The following is a 25,220-nucleotide window of genomic DNA, read 5'->3' as shown; positions in this document are numbered from 1 at the left end:
ATCAAGGCATTCAACTGAAGGCGGTAATGCATGCAGCGCATCGCGCTTTCATCAGTCAAATCACATCTCCGACTTAAGATTGTTGACCCAATCCACTCTAAGCACTCATTTTCTCCCCAGAAGCCTATTTCTCAGTTATCCCACGACGTTTGAACTTTACCTCAATCGTTCATATCGGCTGTTTATCTACCCTTAATTTCCTGCTCACCCACCGGGTCCTTTTGCCCCGTATCTCGCATTGCGACATCCCTGTTATCCTACCCGAAATATCTCGACTCCCGATCGCAAATCTCGTGATATCTAGTCGCTAGGCAATTCCCAATCAAGCTCTGTGGCAGTCTGAGGTATTTTTCACCGATTCCGCTTCCGATCTGTTGCCATCTCCCCGGAGCCTCAACCGACCGTTAAAGGCCCATTTGAGACCTAAGCCGTGCGCCGAGCTCCTCCGATTATGAGAGTGGCGTTCTGTCTGCACGGCCCGTGAAACGCATGGCAACAAATTGAGGCCTTACCTAGTCTCGTCTTCGATCTCAGCTTCCCTTCCTACCCCAGCGCCGACTGGTTCGAGCCCGGAACAGTGCCTGTGTTTGGTCGCTTGTTCTGCGCCGTGCAGGAGGCCAAGGAGGGGAAAGCGTCAACGGACAACCAAAAAGCAGCTAGGCTGTGCTTCCAGAAATGCCCGGCGTCGTCATGGACAATGTCAACATCGAGGGATCTATCCGACGCTCAGGCCTCAATGACACCAGAAACAGTGCGCCAAGCGCTTTTCACAATGCCGATAAATCTGGTCAACGCACTGTTGTGAATGGATCAGCTCACGTCAATGGCGCACCGAGTGGGCTTGTTATCTCGAACCAACATTCAAAATATCTTGGAGATAAGGCAGTGGAAATCGCGCCAACGGCTCCATTTGAGCTACCGCACATCACTCAAGGTTTCTTTCCGTTTGGAACCCTGGTCAATCGCTCAGTGCAAGAATGTTGGAACGATCTCTCGGAGTTGATTACAGAATTGGCTGCGATACAAGTGCCGGCCTTAGGTGGTTCGATAACGACGCATGGAAAACCAGCTGGCAACCATTCGTCGGAAAATATACACAAGAAGTTGCGAATTTTGGACTTCGCTCATGCCAAGAGGGCCGAGTTCATCAAACTTCTGGTGCTTTCGCAATGGAGTCGGCAAGCTGCAGATGTGAGCAGACTCATTGACATCCAAGGATTCATTCGCACACGACACCAATCGTATGATGCAGCTCTCCAGTATGTCGGCGAAGTGAAGCGAGATCTCGTTCGAGCGCAAGTCGCAAATCCGGATTTAAAAACCGCCGTAGAGGTTTTATCAAAGGGAGGGGTGGCCTCTTTGCCAGATGTGAGTTATCCTAATAGGGTTGCAATCTGTACTTCGCTTACATCTATCCTAGCTTGGTTACAAACCTCCAACGCCGCTTTCAACACGGGCGACGCTCAAAAAACTACTCAAACTCAATCGAATCATCAGCGTGCGACTAGCACTGCACGACTCAGTGCCGTCTCCAATGCAAAACTACCGGGTCCATGATGGCCGGGTCACATTCACTGTTTCTGGCGAATTCGAACTGGATCTTTCAGTCGCTGAAGAATTAAAGACATCACAATTCTTCTTTGTGGATATTCGCTTCCTTTTCTCACCATCATCACCCATTCCGAAAGGACGGATCTTCAATGAACTTGATGGCAAGATTAACGATGTGCTTCGTGATGATGGTTTGATGGGATGTTTCCAACTCCTTCATGGTCTCGTGCTCACAAATAAAATCAACATACTCTTTAGGCAATCGGTTGAACTTTCTCGGGGTCTTTGGGCAGATGCCCTGCGTATCGAGCTACTACACCGGACACTTGTCGTTCAATATTGGCCTCATAGACCGGGGCCAAAGAGCTGGCTCGAAATAGGAGTCAAAGGTGGTCATCGCGGTGGCTGTTCGAGTGACCTTAGGCCCGAAACATCCCATCTTGGCTTCCGATGGATGCGTGACGGTCAGCAGGTCAGCAGCGATGCCATTAGATTCAACTCGGACGACTTGTCTATGGAGCTCATCCTACGAAGTGTCATCGCATTACACACATCACATCTTCTCTTTGCCGCATTTAGTACCCTCAAAAAACATACTCTTTTCTCAAGTCACACATTATCACTACAGGCTCAACTATCACCCACAGAACCTGGAGATTGTCGCCTTGATGTTCAACTCACAGTCCCACGTTCTCTTCGGGTTTCCATTGAACCTATGTCAGGTTCCATTACAATGTGTGGGACTTCCAATGTGCTGGAACGTCTAGAGTGTGATCGAGGTCTCTATAAATCATCGACAGAAGAGATCGTATCTCGCATTACCCGATTACGATGTGTTACTGCAATAGAGGAGATTGAGTCCAGTACGAAAGCACTCGGCCTCGAGCCTGTGAACCAAAGGGCACTGGGGCTTGACCCTCGCAAGCTATTCCCCCTCGGTGTAATACGGACCGCTTTCTTCACCCATCGGCTTTGGAACCGGCATTGGGTCGCTGCAGCGACCAGCAGCATGGATGGTGACCGCTGGTGGCTGGTGCAACTTCGGTCAACTGAGGTATCCAAAATGGCACTATTCCATGGTGTTGGCGATCATACTATACATCTTCCACAAGCTCACCTAGTCAGTGAAATTCTTGTTGCTTCGCAGATGCGACTCGACTACACAACGTGCGCGGAGCTGGTGCATGGTCTTACTGGAATCCTGGCGATCCATGCCAATGCGTCTTACCTGGCAGGCTTGCCAAATATGCACTTTTGGCCATCATTGAAAGAATTGCAGTTAGAACCAGATCTAACTGTTCCGGAGCTCTTATTCAACTGCAGTTCGTCCACTCTTCCACCTGCTTTCCGGGTCACTTTGCCCTTTGGTATAAAGAGGCAATCACAATTTAAAGAAATGATTCGACTATCTTTTCATGGAATCGACAGTCAGAGCCGTTCCGTCATCATGGTAGCTCATGGCACCTTAAAAACTCGCATCAGATCCTTGGTCCCACTCGTTTCAAACCCCGATTCTTCGTTAATCATTGAAGACAAGGGTGCTGGTTTCGCACTGCGTTTAGTTGCGCCCGCGGGTCATTCTGTTGTCGCTGGTCTTTTTGAACGCTTGCACCGACTCGAGTGTGTTCTTTCAATACTGCAGTCTCTCATACGGAAGGGAATGGAACCTCAATCTTTGTCTTTGTCACGAATTTCTTTTGCCTACGGGCCTGAGCACAGATTCTCTGCGTCCTTTGATCTCAGCACCGACGGGCCTTCCTTGTCTGACCATCTAGATGTTGCGGGTGTTCTCTCGAAGACTAAGCCACTATTCCAACTGAAACTGGCAATCAAATTCGAGGGTTCCAGTCCTCATCGCCGCATCCAAGAGCCCCTCACGGTGGCTTTGAATCGGCAGTTCACTGACACCGGTGTTGAATCAATCCTTCAACTCTTGGGCACCACGTTCCCTCTCTTGCGGTCATTGGACCAAATCACTTCCCAATCCAATCAATTGGATCTGTCGATTGTGCAAATCACAGCACGCAAACCTACTGTTTATCTGATACACTACCCTCGATTGAAGTCTCGTTTCCATCTGAGCGCAGTGATGCACCAGGACCGCTTAGTCTGGATGTTAAGGGATGCCAACGGAATGGATCGTTCTGATCGTGGCCAGATCACAGCCGCCATACAAGATAAACTCTACCAATCAAAAGGCGATGGTTGGACCGGCCTCGGAGATGGAGTGGTAGCAAGCATAAACAAGGTTGGAACTCTCATATTTGACCTTCATGCGTGCCTCAGCTCTCCCCATCTTGAACTCGATAACAGAGCCGAAGCAAAACCCCCGCAAGTTCCGAAGCAAATGCAGATCAAGGGCTCGATATCTGCCGCTCCACAGCAAGCCAGGGGGGATACCGACGTCATCACGATTGATTAGGCATTGCAATTCTCTCCCTTTCCTCTTTGACGTAGCTCAATGATTCCTTGGGTTTTCGTTTTCATTTTAATGCAGGAACAACTACTGTGTTCTCTTCACGATGTACTCCTAGACCTCGATATGACATAACATCTAAATGTATTTCTGTTCATGATGCGTCAAGATTATTGAATTGCTGCCAGAACTAACAACGCTCTTCCCTGATCTTCCCTCGGTTGCGTAGCACATCGTATTCAACCCATCTAACCATCGGAGCACCACCCTCGGGCAGCAGGCGTCCAGGATTCATGACATGACAACCCTCATAGGTCATGCAGAACGGCGCAGCTTCGGGGTCTGCAAGGACCAGTGCGGTTGGAAGCGGGTACAGTTGCAAGGCGGAGGCATGATCCCATAGGACAGGCCGTAATGGCAACGGAAATGGAGAAATTGTTCCTTGGTCCAATATCGTCTTGACTAGTCTGCGGGCCATTGACGCTCCAGGCGAGACGGCTGCAGTTTTGTTGCCTTCTCTCTGTCCTATGTCATCTATCTGGCCCTCGCCCGCGGCAAAAGCCGTGTTTGATGACCCATGCATTGTAACATCAGAGTCATTGTCAAGGGTAGTGTTGACAGCACTGCGTCTCAGCCTGCCCGAGATATCATCGCGAAATACGGCGATATCATGGATTGGCCCAAACCATGAAAGGCGTGTAGGATTTGAAGTCCAAATTGCATCACCAGCAGGCTCCTGGGTTTGAGATCTACTCTGCTCCGAGTTCGCTGATGCAAATGCACGTTTAACCCGAGAGGTGAACAAGTCTGGGATAGGTTGCCGCGGTACTGTTGAGGCTGCACCAGCGGAGAATGCTGATGCCCAAGGATCATTATCGCCCGGCACAAAGACAAAAGTCGAGTGTTGTAGCAATGCTGGGAAATCGGATAAAATCAGCGCCAACGAGTCAAAATATTCTTTGTACTCAATACTCCCGGCTCGGCCACCTCCACTGATGATAGCCTTTTGCGCAAAATTGCCGATCAGGACAAATGCCTGAGGGCGCTCAGGAAGAGAGAGATCATTGTAGGTGATGAAGACCTTCTTCAAAGCGTCCAATGTCTTCATGTTGTCCAGATTAACTTCACCCATGATGGCGATCTTGAGCCTGGTTGGTGTTCCCACTGCTTCCGGGTCTCTTTGCAGGCATTTTTCCTGTATACTTCTCATTCGTGCGCCCTGGGCACGTTCACTGCCCATTCCGAGAAAGTCGACCCATCCAAACCCACCACTGGAACTCAATTGACCGCTGTCGTGGCGGTTGCTTGTTCCTAGTGAGATATCACGTCGCTCGCATGGAGGTCCGCATATCGATATACCAACAAACTGACCTCCGATCGCACCGCCGATTCCTGTATTCCCCCCCCAACGCAGCACCGCGCACCATCTCCTCCTCTTCATAGATACCGTCGACAAGTACTATCATGCCTGGTGCAAACCACGCGCCATCTTCTGGTATCATTCTAGCATGGCTCAAATCCAATGCTACACTCCCGGTCAAGTCTACCAAGGACAAATCTCCGGTGGGGGAAATTGAAAGCAATCCTAGGAGTAGATGTGAAGTTCCACTTCTGCCTAGCAAGTTTGCGATAGGCGTCAGTTTATAGGATTGTCCATGGGCAAGATTGGATGATGAACGTTGCAGTGGAGGGATACCAGCAGCACTCAGTGAGCTCTGGAATGACTCATTGCGGAGCAATCGTTGATATACGAGATTGTATCGATCTCGAAACAGTGCAGTTTTGTGAGACGGTGATGGAAACAAGGATGGCTTTGACTTCGTGGCCTCGAAGTATTTCTTGTCGACATTATACGTCAAACGTGGAAGATCAAAGGCGCCGATCACCTTAAGCCAATGTCTTGGGTGAAGCGACAGTTGCGCATCGTCTTCCTCGGCGATCCCTGGGTTTGAAGTATCACCAACCATTTCAACTTGTCCATCGTCTAAACCAAGGCTGGATATCTTCAATGAACCATCTTGGGAAGTCTTTTTTCCAGAAACAACCCTTCCACCACTCATACTACCCTCAAGGGTTTGTAGAATCGTTTTCAGGGATGCTCCTTTTCCATCCTCGACAATCACACCTCCGCCGGCTCTTTTCCATATCTTGGCAACCTCATCCAGGACTCGCTCTGCTAGGCCTTCCTCGCGCCATCCTGAACCACAGTTCTTGCCTACAAACACAGCTAGTGTTTGAAGTGCAGAAGATGAGATTGTGAGATTATGTTTGCGAGTGAAAGTTCGAAAGGCCACTGGGCGCAGCGTTGAAGGAGGGAGTAAAATCGGTAAAATCGACGTTTTGGGGGAAGGCGCATTCCCTCTAGGCAATTTGAATGGACGTGCAGGTGTCCCAAATGCAGGGGAGGATGAAGGAACTGGATCAACCGCCATTTTGAAGCGATCAGGGTGTCGCGGTGTTGAGGTGTCCATACCGTCTGGCTTCAAGAAACGGGAGAAAAGGCCTTGTAAATTGATATTTTGAAGCAACACGAGATGACAATCAGAAAATCAAGGCTAGAATTCCGGGCAGTATACTAATTGTGAATCATATAGCAATGGAGAGTGTAAGAGAAGGTCCCAGGATTCAATTAAATCGAGACGCGTGACACGCGCCGCGCCGGAACTAAGCTCTCTTTCCTTTCCAATTTTATGCTCTCCACCTATTCACCTCACTCGAGTCTCGTACTTCAGTCTTGGTTTGAATTACTTTTAAAAATATTTTCCTATTCTTCCTATTCGCTCAATCGCTGATTTCCCCCTTATATCCTTCTTTTCCCTGACATCCTCACTCGTATCGCAATCACCATGGCTAATCCGCCCAAAGCCCAATCTCCCGATGTCTCAGATCAAGATAAACGAGCCCAACTCGACGACTTGATCGCACGTGCCGCTGCAAAAGATGCGACTAAGGACCATGACTCTGCCTCTGAGTTATATTCCCAAGCTACCGAGCTTCAGGCTGAACTCAATGGCGAACTATCCCCCGACAATGCCGATTTACTATATGCCTACGGAAAATCACTGTATAACGTGGCTGTGAGCAAAAGCGATGTCCTTGGCTCTAAGGTCGCTGGAGAACAACAATCGCAGGCCGGTGTCGCATCTTCAACGACTAAACGTCTCGGAGAGTCGAGCTCCACGAGCGATTCCCTTGTTCAAGATGCAATCGCCAATTCGATGGCTCAACCCCCATCTTTCACCAAGGATGCGGATAAAGAAACAGTACCCACGGAATCCAAGCCATTCTTCCAGTTTACAGGAGATGAGAACTTCGTTGACTCTGATGACTCTGATGATGAAAATACAGAGCATGCGGAGGATGATGAAGACGACGATGATTTTGCTAATGCCTTTGAGGTTCTTGATCTTGCCCGTGTTCTTTACCTCAAGAAGCTGAAGATTGCAGAGGAAGAAGACGAAGGCAAAGGTAAATCAACTGTGATGTCTGTAGACACCAAACATATCAAAGAAAGACTCGCGGATACGCACGACCTTCAAGCTGAAATCTCCTTAGAGGGGGAAAGATTCGACGATGCAGTCACTGATCTGAGAACCGTTCTCGAATTGAGAAACTCACTGTATCCTTTGGAAGATCCTTCCGTCGCTGAGTGCCATTATAAGCTCTCCCTCGCTCTGGAATTCGCTTCGGTCCAACAGAATGACGAGGATGATGGCGGCAATGACAAGCGGAAGATTGATGAAGGGATGAGAAAAGAAGCCGCAATCCAGATGGAACGTGCTATCGAGAGCTGCAGGGTCAGGATGCTCCAGGAGGAGAAGAGATTTGAAGTGGAGAAGCAAGAGGATGAGGATAAGGCAACTGCAACAAAGCGCAAGATCGCCAATGTCAAGGAAATTGTCACAGAGATGGAGCAAAGGGTAACTCTCTCCGGTCTTGATTTTGCCGTCTATCTATTGTGTGTATTCTTTACTAATGGACAATGCAGCTAACTGATCTGCGCCGACCACCCGTCTCGATTGAACACAACGATCAAGCCAACGAGGCTATGCTGAAGGGAGTTCTAGGTCAAATTATTGGGCAATCAGCAACAGACCAGAAAGCCCAGCTTGATGCAGCTAGCAAGGGAGCAACAGATCTTTCTGCCTTTGTCAAACGGAAGTCTGCAAAGCAGCCAACACAGCAAGCCGAAACTTCCTCAAAAAGACCTGCTGAGGAATCACCCGTGGCGGATGGCTCCAAGCGGTCTCGTATCGACGATGCTTCCTCGTGAAAGTATGGACTTGTCCTTTGGTCGGTGTCTTGAAGTTCCATTCTCTCTTATACATCTTAGAAATCGCTTCGATCGAGCAGGGTATTAATGATTTCGATGAATCAAGTTTCGTGCTGGGCTCCAGATTCCAAACGACACCTAATACCGATTTATTGTTCTTGGGTACCGTAGTAAACTTATGTAATATAGACACAGCAAGATCTTAAGGGTATCATGTCGTATTATCCACTGCGCCTTGTCTCACAAGTTCCGGCCCCGAGGGTTTCCCACCGCTCATGAGATTCCAAACATGGCAGGTCGACGTTTAAGCTCGCGTGTTTTCCGGCGAGCAGCAAGTCCCGGACTCCAGATGCCAGCAAACAGGTCCTCACACTCATCTTCGTCTTGGCTGTCGAACTGTGTATTTGCGAGGCCAGGCTCAATTTCCGATTGGTGATCGGCTTGGTTGAACAAGTCAACACTGGGCGGAGACTCCCAGCATGAAGAGACGGCTATTTTCTTGGTTTCCAGGATGAACTTGCCAACCTTGTATCGCTGTGACTCTTCCTCCGCCGCGACGTACTTCCAGCCTAGGACACTATCGCAAAATGTGCAGGTAATATCACTGACCGTGTGTGCACCTGTGACAAGTTGACGAGGAACCGGACGCTGCAGCATTGTATTGGGTAGTGACACGGTAGGTGAAGACGACGCGCTGACTGATATAGCTGTGGCTACTGGTTCCCCTGACACAAGGTAGGCACGGCCATGGCGACCCGTAAACCCTTTGCTGATGATCTGGGAAGTCAGGCAAAGATGCGATGCACAGCCTGCACAACGCAGATAGGAGACATGACCATCAAGATACTTTTCTATCTGCGTGGTTTGGGTCCTTGGGTCCGTTGGAGAGGAAAGCCCCGCCCTATGTCCAGAAGATACGGATTCGGGAAGGAGAAATTTAGGAAATTTAAGAGACTTGATACGCTCTTTGGACATATTAGGCAGGTTTGAACAAGCAAAGGCTTCTAAAATGGCCTTCGAACGGCTCTTTTATAGAAGGGATGTAGAAGGAATAGTTACATGAGTGCCGGTGAGGTCATGGCCATTGCTTATCTTATCTTATCTGTGTTCCAGCTTTCCTTTTTTCCTCTAAAACAGGGGGAAGATGTATATAGGTATGTATATTGTAGTAGTTGTTGTAAAGAGAAGAAGAATATGATAATAATCATGTCAATCTGAATCACTACTAGAACAATTAGAAGCTAGAAGACACCGTGTTTCGTGCAGCTGCCCAAAGAAGTATCAAGACTCAAGATCCTCAACGTTAATCCAGAACAAATGAGTCATGCGTCGTCACTAAATTTCAGCTACCAAGAAGAGCCATTTGTTACTAAGACATGGCTCTTGATCACCATTTAGGACCCAGGGCGCCAAGGTAGTGAGGCTAAATCCACACCATCCTAGGCTTCGAACAAGCTCCATTTCATCGGTACGCTGGGACCGGCTGACACAGGCGACTATCTGGGAGCATCCAAAGGTGGCGATATCGGCAAGTTCAAACAGAGCAATTAGACTAAGAAATGAAAGTCAGCAAGTGGGTCGAAAACACGCAAAGAAAGTGAAGGAAAAGAGACATGAAAAGAAACGGACTGAAGCTGAGTAGATGCAGAGACGTCCATCTGTGCAAGGGAACGCAAGGGCATGACTAGACACATACCTTGATTTGAGGCCGTGGTCAAGTGCATGTTCCTCAAAGAACACAAACAAGGTCCGCTCCTTATTATGTTCCGCCACAAATCCGCGGTAAATGGCGTCTCCGGAGTAATCCCACACTTCAATCCATTGATGGATTCGGTCATGCCGATGCCCGATTCGATTTGGCTGCATGTTATTGAACGCATCCATCCCCAGCGACTCCTGTCGCACGAAACTCCTCTCACCCAGGAATGTCGCAGACAGTTTGTCACAGAAGAGTCTCTCACACTCTTCCGGGATGGTATGTGTCGCCTCCCCCTTGTACTCTGGCCAATTGTTTTCAGGCCAAGTTCGTTCCGCGCTGGAATCGAGCATGTCGTGGGGAGGACTTAAAAGAGATGATTTAGCCCCCGAAGGGACCTCAGGGATACCACTGTACTCCTGGATTGGGAAAGTCAGATCGCGAAAAGTTTACTATCTCGGATTAGGAGGTATTCACCGGCGCCCAGGGTAGTGCAGTAGTGGAAGCCATGGACCTTGGTGGTCGACGGCTCAACACTGTAGCAGGTGGCAAGAATAGTGCTTTGCGATTCTTGATCAAGAAACCGCTGCATTTGTTTGCAATTACTACTTTGGTTATTCATGTATTTCGCCATAATAGTTGATCTTTCGGATGATTGTTCTGAGTGGGGTTCGATGAAAGAAGTGTAGGTCAAGGTATCGATATAGGCTGAGAGTTGGTATTTAAAGTAAGTATAGAAGACACGGTGAAGATGGTTACTGTTTTGATGAAAAGAAATCGAGATGGTCTGATTGATCATGAACGGTGTGGACAAAGTGGACAAAGCAAACGGTGTGGATGAGACGAGCGCCTTCTTTTTCTTAGTCACCTGACCCTCTCTCCATTTACATACTCTTTCTCGCTTTAGGTGGAGTGATTTATGATTCTTGATATCCTTTCTCTTTTTTGTTAAAAAAAAAACAAACAAACTCGTGATGTTCTTCTTATCTCGGTGCTTATTCCAGAATTTGCCTTTCGGTTACCATACGCTAGATAGGTAATGTCGGATCTATGTTATATGGATTGTTTGACGCATTGTATTACTGTATGTACTCCATACAAATGCTTGATCTCATACGTACGGAGTAGGATCCAACAAATCATGGAGCTGTTAGGATGTATCATTGAGGCTAACCTGTCGTGCTTGATATCGGTGCCCAATCACTGCCCAAATTGGTTGGAATAGTTATATAAACAAATAGGTAGTAAGCAAAAAGCATAAAATAATCACAGTTTGAAAAATTGTTATTGCAGCTATGATAATAGTACACTTTCTAGTAAAAAGCCCCCGAGCATGACACAGAAACGAGAAAGGGGAGAAGGAAAGAAGGCTGCTCTAGATAATATGCATGTACACAGTGTGCTGTGTGCGAACTATGATCCTCATGGACGAAGAAGTCAAGGTCAGCACTATTCAAAGCTCCCGGTAATCACTAGGCCGAACTCGTCGGTTTCGAGCCTGGTGACGCTGCGGATTCACAGGCTGGCGGAAATACGGTGAATCTTCCTCCCGGGAGTATGGTGTGCTGAAAGTTGTCCGTTGCTGATTTGAGAAATTGTTCATCCCAGGGCCTGGTCCTTGAAACCCGTTTTGGGACATGGGAAACATCATCGAAGGATCTCCGTTAAACATATTAGGAAATCCGTTGGACATGCCTCCATTGTTCTGGTCAAACAATCCAGCTTGGAGGGGATTGAATGGCATGCTCATGGGATTCCATCCTGGGCCCATGGCATGGGGGAAGCCACCAGCGGACGCCATCGCCATAGGATTCATGAAGCTCATGGCTTCGTTGCCAAATCCAGGCGCCGAGAAAGGCATCATAGGCATGCCAGGCATTGGCCCAAACCCATTGAAGGGCATATCCTGATTATTGAACTCTGCCGGTGGGATAACTGGCGCGCCATCTTGAGCGCTGTTATTGTGGGCTGGGGCGTCGCACTGACCATTCGAATCGGCCTTCGGTTTCTTAGCCACGTTACCTAGGTCGGAGCTTCCAGTCTCATCCCGACTGGCAGGCTCATCTTCGGCAGGTCTTTTCTTGGACTGTGTGAGCGTAGTTTCTGGAACTTGATCGGACGGGCCCGGTTCTCTGTTGGTGGAAAGGTCGCTGGGCTCGGTTTCGGAGACTTCGGGAACAGGTGTATCATCTGGGCCGGCAAGATTCTTCTCCTTCTCTTTCTTGGCCTCGGCCTTATCAGCTTCATAAACCTTAATTTTGGACGCAGCTTCCTCATCGAGAGTGAGGTTATCAAGTAAGACACCCTCTGTGGCACATCCAGGGCAAACAAAGTCACTTTCAATCAGAGCATTTGAAATACAATCATTGCAATATGTCCTTTGGCAACATGGTGTCTTAGTTGGCTCTAAAAACATCCTTTTGTCAATTGGGCATTCCAGACCTCGAGCTTGTAACGCTTTGCTCTCCTCTGCTGCTATTGCTTCGGCTGCCGCTGCTGCCGACGCCTTGGCCTTTTCCTGGTACAGTTCCCAAGCTGCCTTGTCTGGCTTTGCAATGACAAAGTCACCATCCGCGTTTACCATAACCCCTGTATTTCTTGAATCTTCGGTGGAGCCATCGGGGGCTAAGGATTCTGGTTTGTCGACTTTGGTTTGGAGCGAACGTGGTATGCCAGTTGATCGCTTAACTCGGTATTTACCATCGAACTTAGGATCATCATTCGTCGGGCATGCTTGAATCCAGTGGCCTATGCCCAAAGTTAGCAGTCTATGAGGTTGTGTCTAGCTAACATGCATACCTTTTTCCCGGCAACGATAGCAAAGATAGCCGGGAGGCGGAGGATGATCGGGTACATTGACAGGTTTTCCCCTGCCACGCCCGAAGGAGACGGGTGTCGCGCTGGTCAAAGTCAGTATCCCCCATAAACGAAAGTGCGGATAGATTGCTCGTACTTTGCCATTTCCTGCTGTTGTTCCTGCCATTGACTAGCCTGCAGATTGAACAGGGCATTGATCTTCTCCTCTTCTGTTTGCGCATTGTTGAGTTCAAGAACATTGCTATTCACAGATTGTCCTATTCCAGGTCTCACGCGGCTCATTGAAGGTTCGGTGCGAGAGGGTCCACGGGCGTTCACTGGCATCTTGCCAGAGACATAACGAGCGGCACCACCCTTACCAGGGCGTGCTGCGGGCAATCTGCGAGCAATGACCGAGGTTGATCGAGGAATGATAGTAGTATCATCGTCATATTCTAGTGGGAAATATTAGAAGAGTTCATATTAACCAAGGACATAAAGAGCATGCTGAAATGGAGGAACTTACCCTCTCTAGTGTCCTCGTTGTAGATTGATAGCTCAAAGTCACTCCCATCGCCCAATCTACTTTGACTGATAATCTCTCTTTTGAGTTCAAAGACTGAGATACCAGTGCCATCAAAGGTGACCCTTGATGGTTCTTTCTGGGACTTGAATTTGAAATGAACAGACGATGACATTGTATTCAATTGGGGGTGCAACAAAGATGGTCGTAAGTGTATTAAGACCGGGATTTAGGGGCACTGCCGGCATGTACAGTGAGCAGTAGGGGTAATAGAGAGGAAATGTTTTCGAGATGAAGGGTATCCGGTATATCACCAGTGACGACCAAGAAAAGGCGGAGAACAGATGTTATCTGTGCAAACGACAGCAAGTCAAGGGATATTTAGGAAGCGAAAGCAGTGAATCGATAGACCAGTCTATCGATTGGGGATGGTGAGACAATGAATTGTGTGAATGAGTCTTTTTGAATGCTGAATGCTGAGTGTTCAAGTCACTGCATACAAATGTAAATCAAAAAAAAGGCAAAAAAGATAAAAAGATGAATACGATGGTCGCAGGAACACAGCGCCCAAAAGAGAGAGGAAAACAAGGTGTATTCAAGAGATTCAATGGTCTGCCCCGTCCTTCAAGTGGTTTGCAGAGCCAGCCTTACACTCCGGCCTGTGATCGGAACTGCTTGGAAGTTTTCTGCTCCCAGTTAAAAAGAGACCTGTGATGGATGAGCGATTTCACTATCGAATGACCGAGATTGAAGTCTCGCAACCGTTGGCGATTATGGTTGGATGATAGTGGCAAGGCACAATGTCATCAAAGGGTGAAACTGAGGACTGATAAGTTAGGAGGCGGAGAAACTGTGGACCGGCTTGTTGGCTTTTTCCGGGAGAGAATGTAACGAGTTAGAAGAGAAGTTGATGCAACGAGGATGAGAGCTTAGAGTACCACAGGTCGACGGGGAGAGGAGAAGGTGAAGTGGCAAGTGAAGAAAAGTCAGATGATTTGATGAGGTGGCCACCGCCTTCCAAAATTAGATACCGCTTTTTGACTACTATGTACCCACCTACCTGCCTACTGCCCAGGTGCAGGTGCCCGAGCTCTCCAGGGCTGGGGGTTCTAGGGCTTTAGGCTCTAGATAGGATCATCTTTTGATTTCGGCTTTCCGAATCCTCAATCTTCAAATCATTTCATTGGGACTTTTGTCCAATATAAAGGCATCAACATGGGGGTAGTACACATAGACAACTAGGATAGAGAACACAGGCGTTCGATGGTAGATGATTAGAAATTCACCGTGTCAAGCATCTTATATGTCAGGCGATTGCTTCTTTCATATGGCCCGTATGTCTAAGTTGATGGGCTTATCCCTCATTGTCTCTATATTTGTATAAAAACATCAAAATTGAAAATGGTGCTCATCAAACATCAAAACTACAACACAGCCAAGCATTTAAATCTCAGCCTCAAATTGGCGGACGAGGAATCCCTCGCTTTGGAGGTGGTCTTTCACTTGGGTCACGGTATATTCACCGCGGTGGAACTAGGGAATTGTCAGAGAGAGAAAAACGAAACTCATGTTCAGAAGATAATTTTAAACTTACCATTCCTGCTCCCAATGCTGCATCAGTGGTGGTCTCGTTGAAAACCTCGGCAAAGTGCGCGGGGATGCCAGCCCCGCTTGAGGCGATGACTGGAATCTTGATCGCAGCTTTGACATCGTTGATCAATTCCAGATCAAATCCACTGTTGCTTCCATCTTTGTCAATGCAATTCAGAAGAATTTCGCCAGCTCCCATAGCCTCGACAGCTCGCACAAGTTGCCGCACATCGATATCGCGAGTCTCTCGGCCGCCTTTGACAGTGCATTGATACCAGCAAAAGTTTTGCCCGTCTGCATTGGGGAACTGGGTCTTGATTGTGTGGTGGGGGGTATCTTCTGGCTTATCCACATAAACCCGCTTTGGATCGACGCTCACCACAACAGCCTGCTTGCCATAGGCCTTTGATATTGTCTCGATTGCAGTTTGGCCACTCAACTTCTCGCCAGCATTGTAATAATCCTCGGCGGCAAAGACAGAATCGGAGCCAACGCTGACTTTGTCGGCCCCAGACTTGAAATACATTGTTGCCACTTCTAGGGCAGGGACGGGCGTGCCATCGGTGTCGACGGTGTCTTTGATACCTCCGCCAATGGTCAAAGGCACAAAGACCGTCTCTGATGTTTGTCGTAGAATTTCAAGCATAGGCGTATCAGCGATGGGGCAGTTTCGGAATGAAGTGATGTTTAAGAAGGTCACTTCATCCGCGCCTTGCTCGTAATACCGTTTGGCCATATCAACCGGCTTTCCGAGGTTGCGAACGTTGCCACCGGCATCTGCGTCACTCTTCTCCCGGACATCGTATTGATCACCCTTGGTGACAACCAGATCTCCAGAGTCATTTGTCCGGACATCAAGGCAAGCAATAACTCGACGAGTAAGCCCATTTTCTTTGCCGGTGGCAATGTCCCGTGGGAGTGATTGGAATTGATCGCCATTTAGGAATGCGCGGATAGCCCGCAGACCAGCCACGCCACTCTTCTCTGGGTGGAATTGTGCGCCAAAAATGTTACCCCGGCTGATAGCACCAATGAACTCTTCGTCGCCATAAGTTGCAGTCGCCACAGACCAACCTTCACTTTCTAAAACACCTGGCTTGTAGGGGGCAGCATAGGAATGGACGTAATAATACTTGCTGGTCGGTCTCAGACCATAAAAGCTTTTATCCTTGACGCCATCAGATCCAGTGTTGATCGCGGAATTCCATCCAATGTGCGGTACACTCTTCGACGTGTCATCGAACTTTTGAATGCGCATGGGAATCACGCCAAGTCCTGGGACGTCGTTATCCTCCTCCGAGCCCTGGAAAAGAGCTTGCAAACCAACACAGATACCCATGAAAGGCTTCCCCGCCTCGATATGCTGCCGAATAGGCTCTAAAAAGCCACCTTTGTCCAATTGAGAGAGACAATGGCCAAAATGGCCAACGCCGGGTAGAATCAGTTTCTAAAGTGGGATTGTTAGCAAAAACATGCTCGTGAACCAGTGATAGAGGAATTGGCCCTAAGTGCTCGACTAACATCAGCATTTTTCACATCCTCCGGAGATCTAACCCATTCGACATCATATCCGACTTGGTTGATCGCGTTGACCAGGGAACGGATGTTCCCCGCAACGTAGTCCAGCAAGTGTACGGTGGGCATGGCTAAAGGGGTGTAGGCCAGAAAGGCAATTGCAATAGCCGCTAAGAGAGTATTGGATTATCAAGGACAAGCTACCAACACCGAAAAGGAAAGGAAAAAAAGCCCGGATATTGAAGACCTTCGAGGGATTCCTTGCCCAGGTGAGGGCCCGCCAAAATTCGCGCGCTGAGTCATACCCCCTCCTTTTTTTTTTTTTTCTGCCGGACAAAAGAACCTTGGAATGTACACCGAGTTCTTTCTCCGCATTGTTTACTCCGTACCCACGGAGTATGTACTCAGTGAGAATGTCTATAGTCATCATGAGTCGCTTTCAATTCAAATCGAATTTTCTGCCTGAATCTGCCTGGGTTTAAGCTGGCAGAAAACGGAAATACCTGAATTCCCATGACAGAGACCTTAACGGGGGCCTAATTGGGGTACTTATGTAGGTCCAACCTTGGAAAGCAGGCAAAACGAAGCTTCTCATATACTCGGCCGCGTTTACGACCTTGGAATGTCTTTTTAGTGGTCTTTCTAATGGTCTTCTTCCTAGATATCGTCTTCCCTTCTCAAGCTTTAGATGGTAGGAATAGCTTCAATTACGGGCCATAATTTACAATACAGTAAGTAATGAGCACCTGGGCAGTGTCAATAGCAGTCCCAACACAGGCATGTTTAGGCAGCAAGTTCGATTTAGATGGAAACTGACCCCTGAGGACTATACGCCTTCGCGACTTCGTAACTATGTACTTCACTATATTCTTTTTGCGGTCCTTGGCAACCTTAGAAGTACATACCTCCGAGTCACTTCTATGTTGATGATGAAAAAGGTATGAGGAGTATACTCCGTATATTTCCCCCCATTAAGTATCATCCCTTGGGTCTAGTTTTAATTTCTTGTCTTTTTCTTAAACAAGCCGCTTCATTCCGTCCATATATAATTTCAATCTAAGAATTTGATGAAAATACATATAGCATTCCTAGAAAAATGCACCGCCTGTCATCCTTTGTAAATGCATCGTTGGCTTTAATCTTCAGCCGCAGTTGACCTCTCGAATGCCTGGAGATATATCAGTCCGTTCGAAGGCTGCGAGCTTACAGTTAGTTTTGCTGGAAGGGGGGCCGCGAAAGGAATCTTAGCTACCGGATGGAACTGCCGTAGCCGGACGCCTGCTTCTTGCAAGATAGCTGCGCTCTGTGTAGTCAGATTAGATTGTTGTAACCCACAAGCATGCCCCTGGGGAGTGCAGTAGCTTACGTCGTTATCCATATTGTAGCCCTGCGAGTAAACGACCTCGGAGATTCCAACTTGCGCTATCTTGACCGTGCACGTCAAGCAAGGACATCTTGAAGCAATATGTGAGATTTCGCCTGTAGCATAATCCAGCTGTTATGGATTGGACTTACGTATCACAATATAGGATTGCTCCCTCGCGGATTCGCTCTCGGCCTGCCTCCAATAACGCGTTCTCTTCGGCGTGAAGGCAGAGACAGGTTGAAAGACCAACGCCTCCTCCATCTCCGCGATTGCACCGTGGACCTATGATGTTTTGTAGTCAGTGCCTTGAACAATGTGCCATCTAAATTATTTAAAATGTCTGCATCGTACATCCACCTTGGTTGCAGTTTTTGAGATGCCGTGGTGTTCCGTTATAACCTGTGCTAATGACACGACTCTCTCGAACTAGTACACAGCCCACCCTTCTTTTCATGCAGTTGCTTCTCTGAGCGGCAAGCGAGGCCAACTGCATGAAATACTGGTCCCAGTTTGGCCTCAGTCGTTGTTCGTCCGCTAGGTCAAGGGCTTGCAGAGCTGAATGTAGTTCTTCTAGGGACGACGAGGAGTTGAAGAGGCGGACCTGAGCTTTATCGGTCAGGTATACACGTCCGACATCCTTGTCGTATAAGTTATGGTCGTTCCACATCACAAACTTTTCTAAATCTGGAGGATCTAGCTGTCTTCTCCAGCATCTGTCGAAGACAGTTAGTCCTCAATCCTCAGTCCAATAGCATATCATCACGAACCTGTCGGCAAACCGTTTCCAGCGGAGGCTTACAGGTGCATCAACGCTCACAAGAAGGAAGAAGGGGCGCAAGAGGAATCGATCTAGAGTACTAGCATCTGCAATATCTGTGGTGACCCAGCGTTCTTGCCATCGTTTTGTCGCAAAATCAAGTAGAGAATCGGCATCCTGAAATGTGAGCTCTGGCGACTGAGCGTCGTCTTTCTTTCTAATCTCCGATGCTTGCAGCCGCAAGTCATCTCCCAATTCAGATTGAGAATAGCATTTTCCAGTAAGTTCAAGAAGTTGAAACCCTTGATGCCGGATCAAGTACTCAGCAATCGCATGTTTGCCAGCGCAAATCCCTAGGTGTATATTATTAGCTCGTCTTATCGATATAGGCTGTAACTTCACAGTTTTATCTACCAACCTCCACATAGGCCGATAAGCATTTTTCAGTCGCGATCACTGATGGTTGCAAGGTGAGAAATATTGGGAGAAAAGTGAAGAAAGAAGCAGTGGGGCAATGTCGAAGTCGTGTCGCGACAAGCGTCTTATCGTGCCTGATAGGGACATTGGGCTGAAGAAACATACATACCTATATGTATACATGATTGGAAAACATCCCATCTACATCGAAAATTACCGTCGTAAATATAGTGCCACAGAGTGATACCTATCCGAGATACAGTATATCTGAGTCTAGATGATATATGTATATCTAGTCATGGACCTAGGAACTTCACACAAGTCATCTGCTAAACTCACAAGACGCAACCTCAGAAGACCCGCAACCCGTGATAAATAATAAGCCTTTGTCCGGATCCCCGCCCTTTCGTGACATCAGAGCTATCCCTTTGATCTTCTCGTCCTCTCCAGACTATATCACCCCTAGAAATCAGCAGATCGCTTGTCTGTATTGTGTTCTTTTCCCATTTTCTTTCTTTTCCTATCTTATGTCTGTCACTGCCTGCACGATGCAATACACACCCTTTGCTTCCGATATTGAACTGCCCTTCTATACTTCACTGGCTTCCCATAAGATCAACCATGACAAACTAGACGACTCTGCCCGAGCGGTCCTGGGCCTTTATGAGATTCGCCCCTCGGATTCCGAGGCTGCATCATGTCGGATCCAAATCCATGGGAACGCTCTCACCGGTGGCGAGTAAGATAAAACGGGCTCTCCTTCAAAGACGCTCACTCTAACAAGCGACTCAGTGCACCCACCGGATACTACAGAGCTGAGGGCATGATAAAAAATGTGAATACCATTGAAGAATATCGCAGCATGGACAGAGCCCAAATCCTGCATCGAGCTGGACAAATGGTAAATATAAGTCAACACCACTTACCTACATCATACTAATGAATATCCCAAGATATGGGATGCAATCCACGATGGGTCGATATTCTCATGCCCCTCCTTGCTCTCCAGTTTTTTTATTGTATCCTTTGCCGACCTCAAAAAATACAAGTTCCATTATTGGTTTGCTTTCCCGGCAATTCATTCGGACCTTCAATGGGTTGCCGTGCAACCAACCGATCAAGTATCTTACTCCCATCAAAGTCAAGACTTCGATCCCCTCAAGGGAACGCATTTATCCCCACGAGAGAGCACTGAACTAGTGGATGCGGTGCAGACGTGGTCATATCTCGTGGATCCTCGACAACGTGGCTTTTTCTTAGCTCGTAGAGCAAAACATACTTTCAGCAACACATCTCCACGCGATTCTCAGACCAAGGGCGCTCAAAACGATAGATCGGATAGCAACTGGCAGATAGCGCCGCTCTCCGAATACGAGAATGGGTTCTTCGACAACGTTGCCGCTGAAGACCGCTATATCTGTTTCTCTGATCCATCAAATTATGAACAGAACCCTGGGTGGATGCTAAGAAACCTGCTCATTCTGATTAAACAGCGATGGAATCTTGAGCGAGTGCAGATTTTACGCTATCGTGATGTGCCTGCGAAACGTGATCAGGGTCGGAGTACAGTTATTCGACTGGAATCGATTCCAAGACAAGGATCCCGGGGCCCGATGTCATTGCAAAATAAAGAGACGTTGCCTCTGCCAAAGGTGACTGGCTGGGAACGTAATCCGACTGGAAAATTGTCAGGAAGAATTGTCAACCTCACCGAGTATATGGATCCCAAGAGGTAAGATGACGATATGGAATTGTTTACACTTGATCAGGGGAGCTAACTCAACCCGAAGATTGGCAGATCAGTCAGTTGATCTCAATCTCAAACTCATAAAATGGCGGATCAGCCCAATGCTCGATCTTGAGAAAATCAAGCACACCAAATGTCTCTTGTTAGGAGCTGGTACATTGGGTAGCTATGTTTCCCGGAATCTGTTGGTATGCGCGTGATGTACAAGACCTGGCCTCATGGATATCTGTCCTAATCGCCGATTCTCTAGGGCTGGGGCGTGAAGAAAATTACATTTATCGACAATGGAACCGTTTCATTTTCTAATCCAGTTAGGCAGCCACTTTTCAATTTCGAAGACTGTTTGAACGGCGGCTCTCAAAAGGCACATCGAGCATCCGAGGCACTGGCTCAAATTTACCCGGGTGTAGAGACATCGGGTCATGCGCTGTCAGTGCCTATGGCAGGTCATCCCATTGTGGACGAAGGTATGACCAAGGCAGACTTCGATACTCTCAGCGCCTTGATTGATGAACATGACGCTATCTTTCTGCTTATGGATACCCGAGAATCACGATGGCTGCCTACAGTGATGGGGAAAGCAGCAGGGAAAATTGTGATGAACGCAGCCTTAGGTTTTGATTCATTCGTGGTGATGCGACATGGTATCACGGATTCTGAGCTTGGATGCTATTTCTGCAACGATGTTGTAGCGCCGGCTAATGTAAGGTTCTCTGAAAGAAATATTTGATTTGTACGGAACTGACTGCGAAATAGTCTATGAAGGACCAGACTCTCGACCAGCAATGTACAGTGACACGCCCTGGAGTGGCCCCTATAGCCTCTGCACTTTTGGTTGAGCTCTTTGTATCGCTTCTCCAACACTCGCACGGCGCTGCCGCACCGGCCCCTATGTCCCGCGATATCGATCGTGATGACCATCCCCTGGGTGTTGTTCCTCATCAAATTCGTGGGTTTCTCTCCACATTCGAAAACTTATCTGTAACTGGCAAAAGTTACCCGAGCTGCAGTGCATGCTCGGAAAAGGTTGTCAGTGCATACCGCGAGCAGGGTTGGGACTTCGTGCGAAAAGCCTTGAATGAACGGGGCTATGTGGAAGAGTTAAGTGGACTAAGAGAGGTCAGTACAATGTCTACAAAAAAACCCACTCCGAAACTGACACATAGCAAGGTTCACGAGAAGGCAGAAGCTGCACTAGCTGATATTGAGTGGGATGTGGCATCTGACAATGAAGAGATCGAGATCCTTTAGTCCAGGTAGTTTTGATCGCGCAGATATCCTGTGATTTGCCGACTGGGTGACTCTAATACATAGCCATAGCCCTTAGCTCATGATTTTCGCTCAAGGCCAACGAAAAAGGCCTCCTTGGATTCCTGTTTCTTGCTTTAGTCGCTGGGCCGTTGTAACCCGAGAAATTGGAACAGGAAGATCATACACTGCGAGATGATTCTGGTTTTAGCCGATGAACCCTTTTGAACAATTCTTTCAGCTGCAGCTCTAGCTCTTTGTCCTCGGCCCCCTGGTAAAATTTGCAGACAAGATGACCGCCTGCCTTCAAGACATCCGAGCTGAAGCGCAAAGCGGCATGGCAGAGATCCTGTGTACAGTCAGAAGCGTTCCACGTATATATCATTGAGCAATTAGAATCATACCATACTCCCAGCATGGTCTCTGAAGCTGACACCGCTGGTGTTCATCATCCTGTTATAAGGAGCACTTAGACTTCGTTTCCAAAAACCTGAGGTCTGGTACCAGGGAGCAGACATATCACTGAGAACCACATCCACCGTCCTTTCAAGTATCTTATCGACCTCCACATCTGTTCTCTTGGTCTCGATGGTGCGTTTAGAATCCGAATCCGGTTCCAATGGACTGATGGTGGAGTCGTTCAAAGAGCCGGGTTGGCGCGGCCTGCCTCTGTCTGGATTGCGGAGAAAGTCTCGGATGTATGTCTGGATTTCGGGCGCGAGAAAGTTTCCCTGGATCGTAGAAACTCCTCTTGGTGGCTGTGCTGGAATAATATCAACCCCGAGGACTCGACCATGCGGCTGGGTACGGCTTGCAGCAACCTTTTTCGGCGGTTAATTAAGACCTCATTAACAGCACAGGAGCTAAGAGAAGAGTGAAGGGGATAGTTGACATACCTGCGACCATGACCCCGGAGCATATCCCTGATAACAATTTAGAATAAAAAGTTCCGAGCCCAGGTTGAACAACTAGCATACCAAATCAACCACGGTCTGTCCACTCTTGAAAATTCGATATTTCTCATCAATCTACCCACAAAGAGAATGTATCAGGTAATATCCATGGCTATGGACTTGAATCGATGTTGATTACCTGCAGCAATTTGAAGGCAGCTCGGCTTTTCAGCCCTTGGACAGCTGCCTCTCTCGTAAACTGATCTTTTTGTTGTCGAGCTTGCCAACGCTTGGATGATGCCCGCCTTACCTGACTGATTCCCTGTGATGAGTATGTATTCCGCCAGCATCGAATTGTACACAAGAAAAACATAGTACAGGGTGAAGATTATGTGAAAAGGGACTGGAATCCGAAACATAAAAGCTGAGGAGCTGAGCTTCTAACATTTTCTGCCGGCAAAACATAGAAGACCGTTGGTCCTCCAAGTCGGACAGTTCTTATCAACAAACGTCTGCCATGTGCTCCGTACATGTTCACGGGTATGTATAGTTGCATTACATGACAACATGACGTGGACCCCCATATAAGTCCGTACGGTACATATGTACATATATTGGATGTTGACATTTAGTATTGGCATATGACTATGTATATATACATGTACATACGAGACTCCATTTCAGAGCCTATGAAGAGCTATATCGGGTAGAGATTGGACAATATATATGAATGTCATGAGGATGTATGTATTTTCTCTCATTGGATTCGTTTGCGATCCTTTTTTAAGGGAGAAAACCCCATAGGTGCGCCAAACCCAAGAGTCCGTGGTAGAGTAGTCGAGCTACTAGGTTGTTGTTTACTGCCCATGTTTGGAGCCCGCCCACTGGATATTGCATGTTTTCGCCCGAATTTCACATTAAGCTGAGGCTCTTCTTCCTCCTCCTCCTCAAACAAACTTCGATCTCGCTGACCACCAAGTTTGCGCTTTTTTGGCTTAGTCTGCTCGCTCTCCAACTGCCACTGTGACTTGTCGGTTTCGGTGGGCTGCCCCTTGCGATCTAGCCGATTGTTTGGTTTCTTCACCTCATTTGCTGATACCGAAACAGCCATTGCACCCTCACGTGCCCCTGCTCTTGGTTTGGGAGCTTTTTTGATGGGATTGCGATCATCTGACAGAGAGATTTGGCGCCGTAGGGCAGAGCCGATACGTTTCGATTCGCCAAGAGTAGCCCGATTGCCCAATAATTCATAGGTATCGTCAGTATCCCCCAGATTCTCGTCTTCGTATCCGACTGAACTCAATGGAGAATCCACAGGTGCACCTGTGCGGTTTAAGAAGGGGGTGATAGAAAACACCGATTTATCACCAGGCACCGCTGAGTCCTTCTTCGAATTGTCTTGTATACGAACAGCCCCAGGAGTTGCAATTGTCACATTGGCGTGACCACTCGGGCCAGGGCGCTGAAGTGGAACTGTTCGTGAACTGGATTCATAATCATTCCCTGGGTATTGTTTGAGGGAACGTCGCTCCAGAAGTTCATTTTGGACTTCTTGGAACTTGTCTTTAGTTGACCGCAATTGTTGTTTGAGCGAATCAATTTTTCCTTCAAGCGTCGCCCGTTGGGTCTCCCATGCTGAGTTCTGATGGTGATATTCACGCTCCTGCTGCTGTTTTGCTCGCGATTCTCCCGCTAGCTCATTCCGCAACCCTTCAACTTGGGCAGCCAGCTTGGAAATCTCCGTCGTTTGCTGTGATGCCCTAGCCTGAGTACGTTCGTGCGCATGTCTTTCATTGGCAAATTGAACTTCCAGGGAGCTTATTAGCCGTTCCATCTCATGTTTCTCCGCAATGATGGTTTGAGTTGATGCAGCTTGTACGCTAAGCCGCTCAAGCTCTGACTGTAGAGCCGAAATATTCCTGGAGAGCTGGGCTTTCTCCGCAAGAACAGTATTGTAGATAGTCGAGTTATGCTCTCGGGTTGAGAGTTCTTCCTGATTCTGTCAACCTGGCTGCTAATACATCTAGTCATTGAGGCTTACTTTGAGTCGGTCAATCTCACCCGAGGAGGTCTGTGCTTCAAGCTCTAAACGATCGATTTCCTGGCAAGCCTCCTGCAGCTGGGCACATGCTTCGGAATCGGAATTGCTAAAGCCCAAGAGGTGCCCATTTGCTTCTTCTAGTTGCGATCGAAGAGCTTCATTTTCAAATCTTAGGAACAAAAGCTCCATGCGCCGCACACGATCCTTCTCGGTATCTAGAAGACGCACAGAATCCAAAAGGGTCTTCTCATACTCCCTCTCCAAGTGCATAGTCCTCATGGGCATTTCAACCTGCAAGATCAAATTAGATTTCTTTAAAACATGTCTTCATAGGTTTTGGGAGACCACATACATCCATAGCGGATGCTTCTCCGGCCATCGCCATTATGGC

At 47.9% G+C, this 25,220-nt stretch overlaps 10 protein-coding genes across 10 annotated transcripts; 3 read left to right on the top strand and 7 right to left on the bottom strand.

The window, feature by feature from the left end:
* Positions 1 to 675: 675 nt before the first annotated feature.
* On the top strand, positions 676 to 3,973 carry N7457_003977 (mediator of RNA polymerase II transcription subunit 14; the record flags this gene model as incomplete). The annotated part of the gene is made up of 2 exons (XM_057175022.1): positions 676 to 1,368; positions 1,421 to 3,973. 2 exons carry the CDS (start codon positions 676 to 678, stop codon positions 3,971 to 3,973), a joined length of 3,246 nt encoding a protein of 1,081 aa, XP_057032069.1.
* A 184-nt stretch (positions 3,974 to 4,157) lies between these two features.
* N7457_003976 (DNA polymerase epsilon noncatalytic subunit) lies at positions 4,158 to 6,399 on the bottom strand (the record flags this gene model as incomplete). Its single annotated transcript, XM_057175021.1, has 2 exons — positions 4,158 to 5,271; positions 5,339 to 6,399. 2 exons carry the CDS (start codon positions 6,397 to 6,399, stop codon positions 4,158 to 4,160), a joined length of 2,175 nt encoding a protein of 724 aa, XP_057032068.1.
* Positions 6,400 to 6,813: 414 nt separating this feature from the next.
* N7457_003975 (SHNi-TPR domain-containing protein) lies at positions 6,814 to 8,240 on the top strand (the record flags this gene model as incomplete). Its single annotated transcript, XM_057175020.1, has 2 exons — positions 6,814 to 7,887; positions 7,956 to 8,240. 2 exons carry the CDS (start codon positions 6,814 to 6,816, stop codon positions 8,238 to 8,240), a joined length of 1,359 nt encoding a protein of 452 aa, XP_057032067.1.
* A 273-nt stretch (positions 8,241 to 8,513) lies between these two features.
* Positions 8,514 to 8,897, bottom strand: N7457_003974 (yippee/mis18 family protein; the record flags this gene model as incomplete). Its single annotated transcript, XM_057175019.1, has 1 exon — positions 8,514 to 8,897. The coding sequence occupies one exon, from the start codon at positions 8,895 to 8,897 to the stop codon at positions 8,514 to 8,516; it is 384 nt and encodes a 127-aa protein (XP_057032066.1).
* Positions 8,898 to 9,575: 678 nt separating this feature from the next.
* On the bottom strand, positions 9,576 to 10,446 carry N7457_003973 (ornithine decarboxylase antizyme; the record flags this gene model as incomplete). The annotated part of the gene is made up of 3 exons (XM_057175018.1): positions 9,576 to 9,792; positions 9,937 to 10,355; positions 10,414 to 10,446. The coding sequence occupies 3 exons, from the start codon at positions 10,444 to 10,446 to the stop codon at positions 9,576 to 9,578; spliced, it is 669 nt and encodes a 222-aa protein (XP_057032065.1).
* A 943-nt stretch (positions 10,447 to 11,389) lies between these two features.
* N7457_003972 (cleavage polyadenylation factor subunit MPE1) lies at positions 11,390 to 13,430 on the bottom strand (the record flags this gene model as incomplete). Its single annotated transcript, XM_057175017.1, has 4 exons — positions 11,390 to 12,684; positions 12,736 to 12,836; positions 12,890 to 13,187; positions 13,259 to 13,430. The coding sequence occupies 4 exons, from the start codon at positions 13,428 to 13,430 to the stop codon at positions 11,390 to 11,392; spliced, it is 1,866 nt and encodes a 621-aa protein (XP_057032064.1).
* Positions 13,431 to 14,698: 1,268 nt separating this feature from the next.
* N7457_003971 (imidazoleglycerol-phosphate synthase) lies at positions 14,699 to 16,489 on the bottom strand (the record flags this gene model as incomplete). The annotated part of the gene is made up of 3 exons (XM_057175016.1): positions 14,699 to 14,788; positions 14,850 to 16,292; positions 16,367 to 16,489. 3 exons carry the CDS (start codon positions 16,487 to 16,489, stop codon positions 14,699 to 14,701), a joined length of 1,656 nt encoding a protein of 551 aa, XP_057032063.1.
* Positions 16,490 to 17,495: 1,006 nt separating this feature from the next.
* N7457_003970 (deoxycytidine monophosphate deaminase) lies at positions 17,496 to 18,923 on the bottom strand (the record flags this gene model as incomplete). Its single annotated transcript, XM_057175015.1, has 7 exons — positions 17,496 to 17,555; positions 17,613 to 17,663; positions 17,727 to 17,814; positions 17,876 to 18,008; positions 18,078 to 18,439; positions 18,494 to 18,836; positions 18,902 to 18,923. The coding sequence occupies 7 exons, from the start codon at positions 18,921 to 18,923 to the stop codon at positions 17,496 to 17,498; spliced, it is 1,059 nt and encodes a 352-aa protein (XP_057032062.1).
* A 525-nt stretch (positions 18,924 to 19,448) lies between these two features.
* On the top strand, positions 19,449 to 21,898 carry N7457_003969 (putative autophagy ubiquitin-activating enzyme ApgG; the record flags this gene model as incomplete). Its single annotated transcript, XM_057175014.1, has 6 exons — positions 19,449 to 19,639; positions 19,693 to 19,801; positions 19,854 to 20,632; positions 20,691 to 20,835; positions 20,898 to 21,350; positions 21,404 to 21,898. The coding sequence occupies 6 exons, from the start codon at positions 19,449 to 19,451 to the stop codon at positions 21,896 to 21,898; spliced, it is 2,172 nt and encodes a 723-aa protein (XP_057032061.1).
* Positions 21,899 to 23,545: 1,647 nt separating this feature from the next.
* Positions 23,546 to 25,214, bottom strand: N7457_003968 (uncharacterized protein; the record flags this gene model as incomplete). The annotated part of the gene is made up of 3 exons (XM_057175013.1): positions 23,546 to 24,688; positions 24,830 to 25,120; positions 25,182 to 25,214. 3 exons carry the CDS (start codon positions 25,212 to 25,214, stop codon positions 23,546 to 23,548), a joined length of 1,467 nt encoding a protein of 488 aa, XP_057032060.1.
* Positions 25,215 to 25,220: the final 6 nt, after the last annotated feature.

The sequence above is a fragment of the Penicillium paradoxum genome (assembly GCF_028828445.1).
Source record: "Penicillium paradoxum strain IBT 22861 chromosome Unknown utg000004l_segment0_segment0, whole genome shotgun sequence".
Lineage (NCBI taxonomy): Eukaryota > Fungi > Ascomycota > Eurotiomycetes > Eurotiales > Aspergillaceae > Penicillium > Penicillium paradoxum.
Note: the sequence above shows the minus strand (reverse complement) of the source record. Positions and strands in the feature narration are given on the sequence as shown.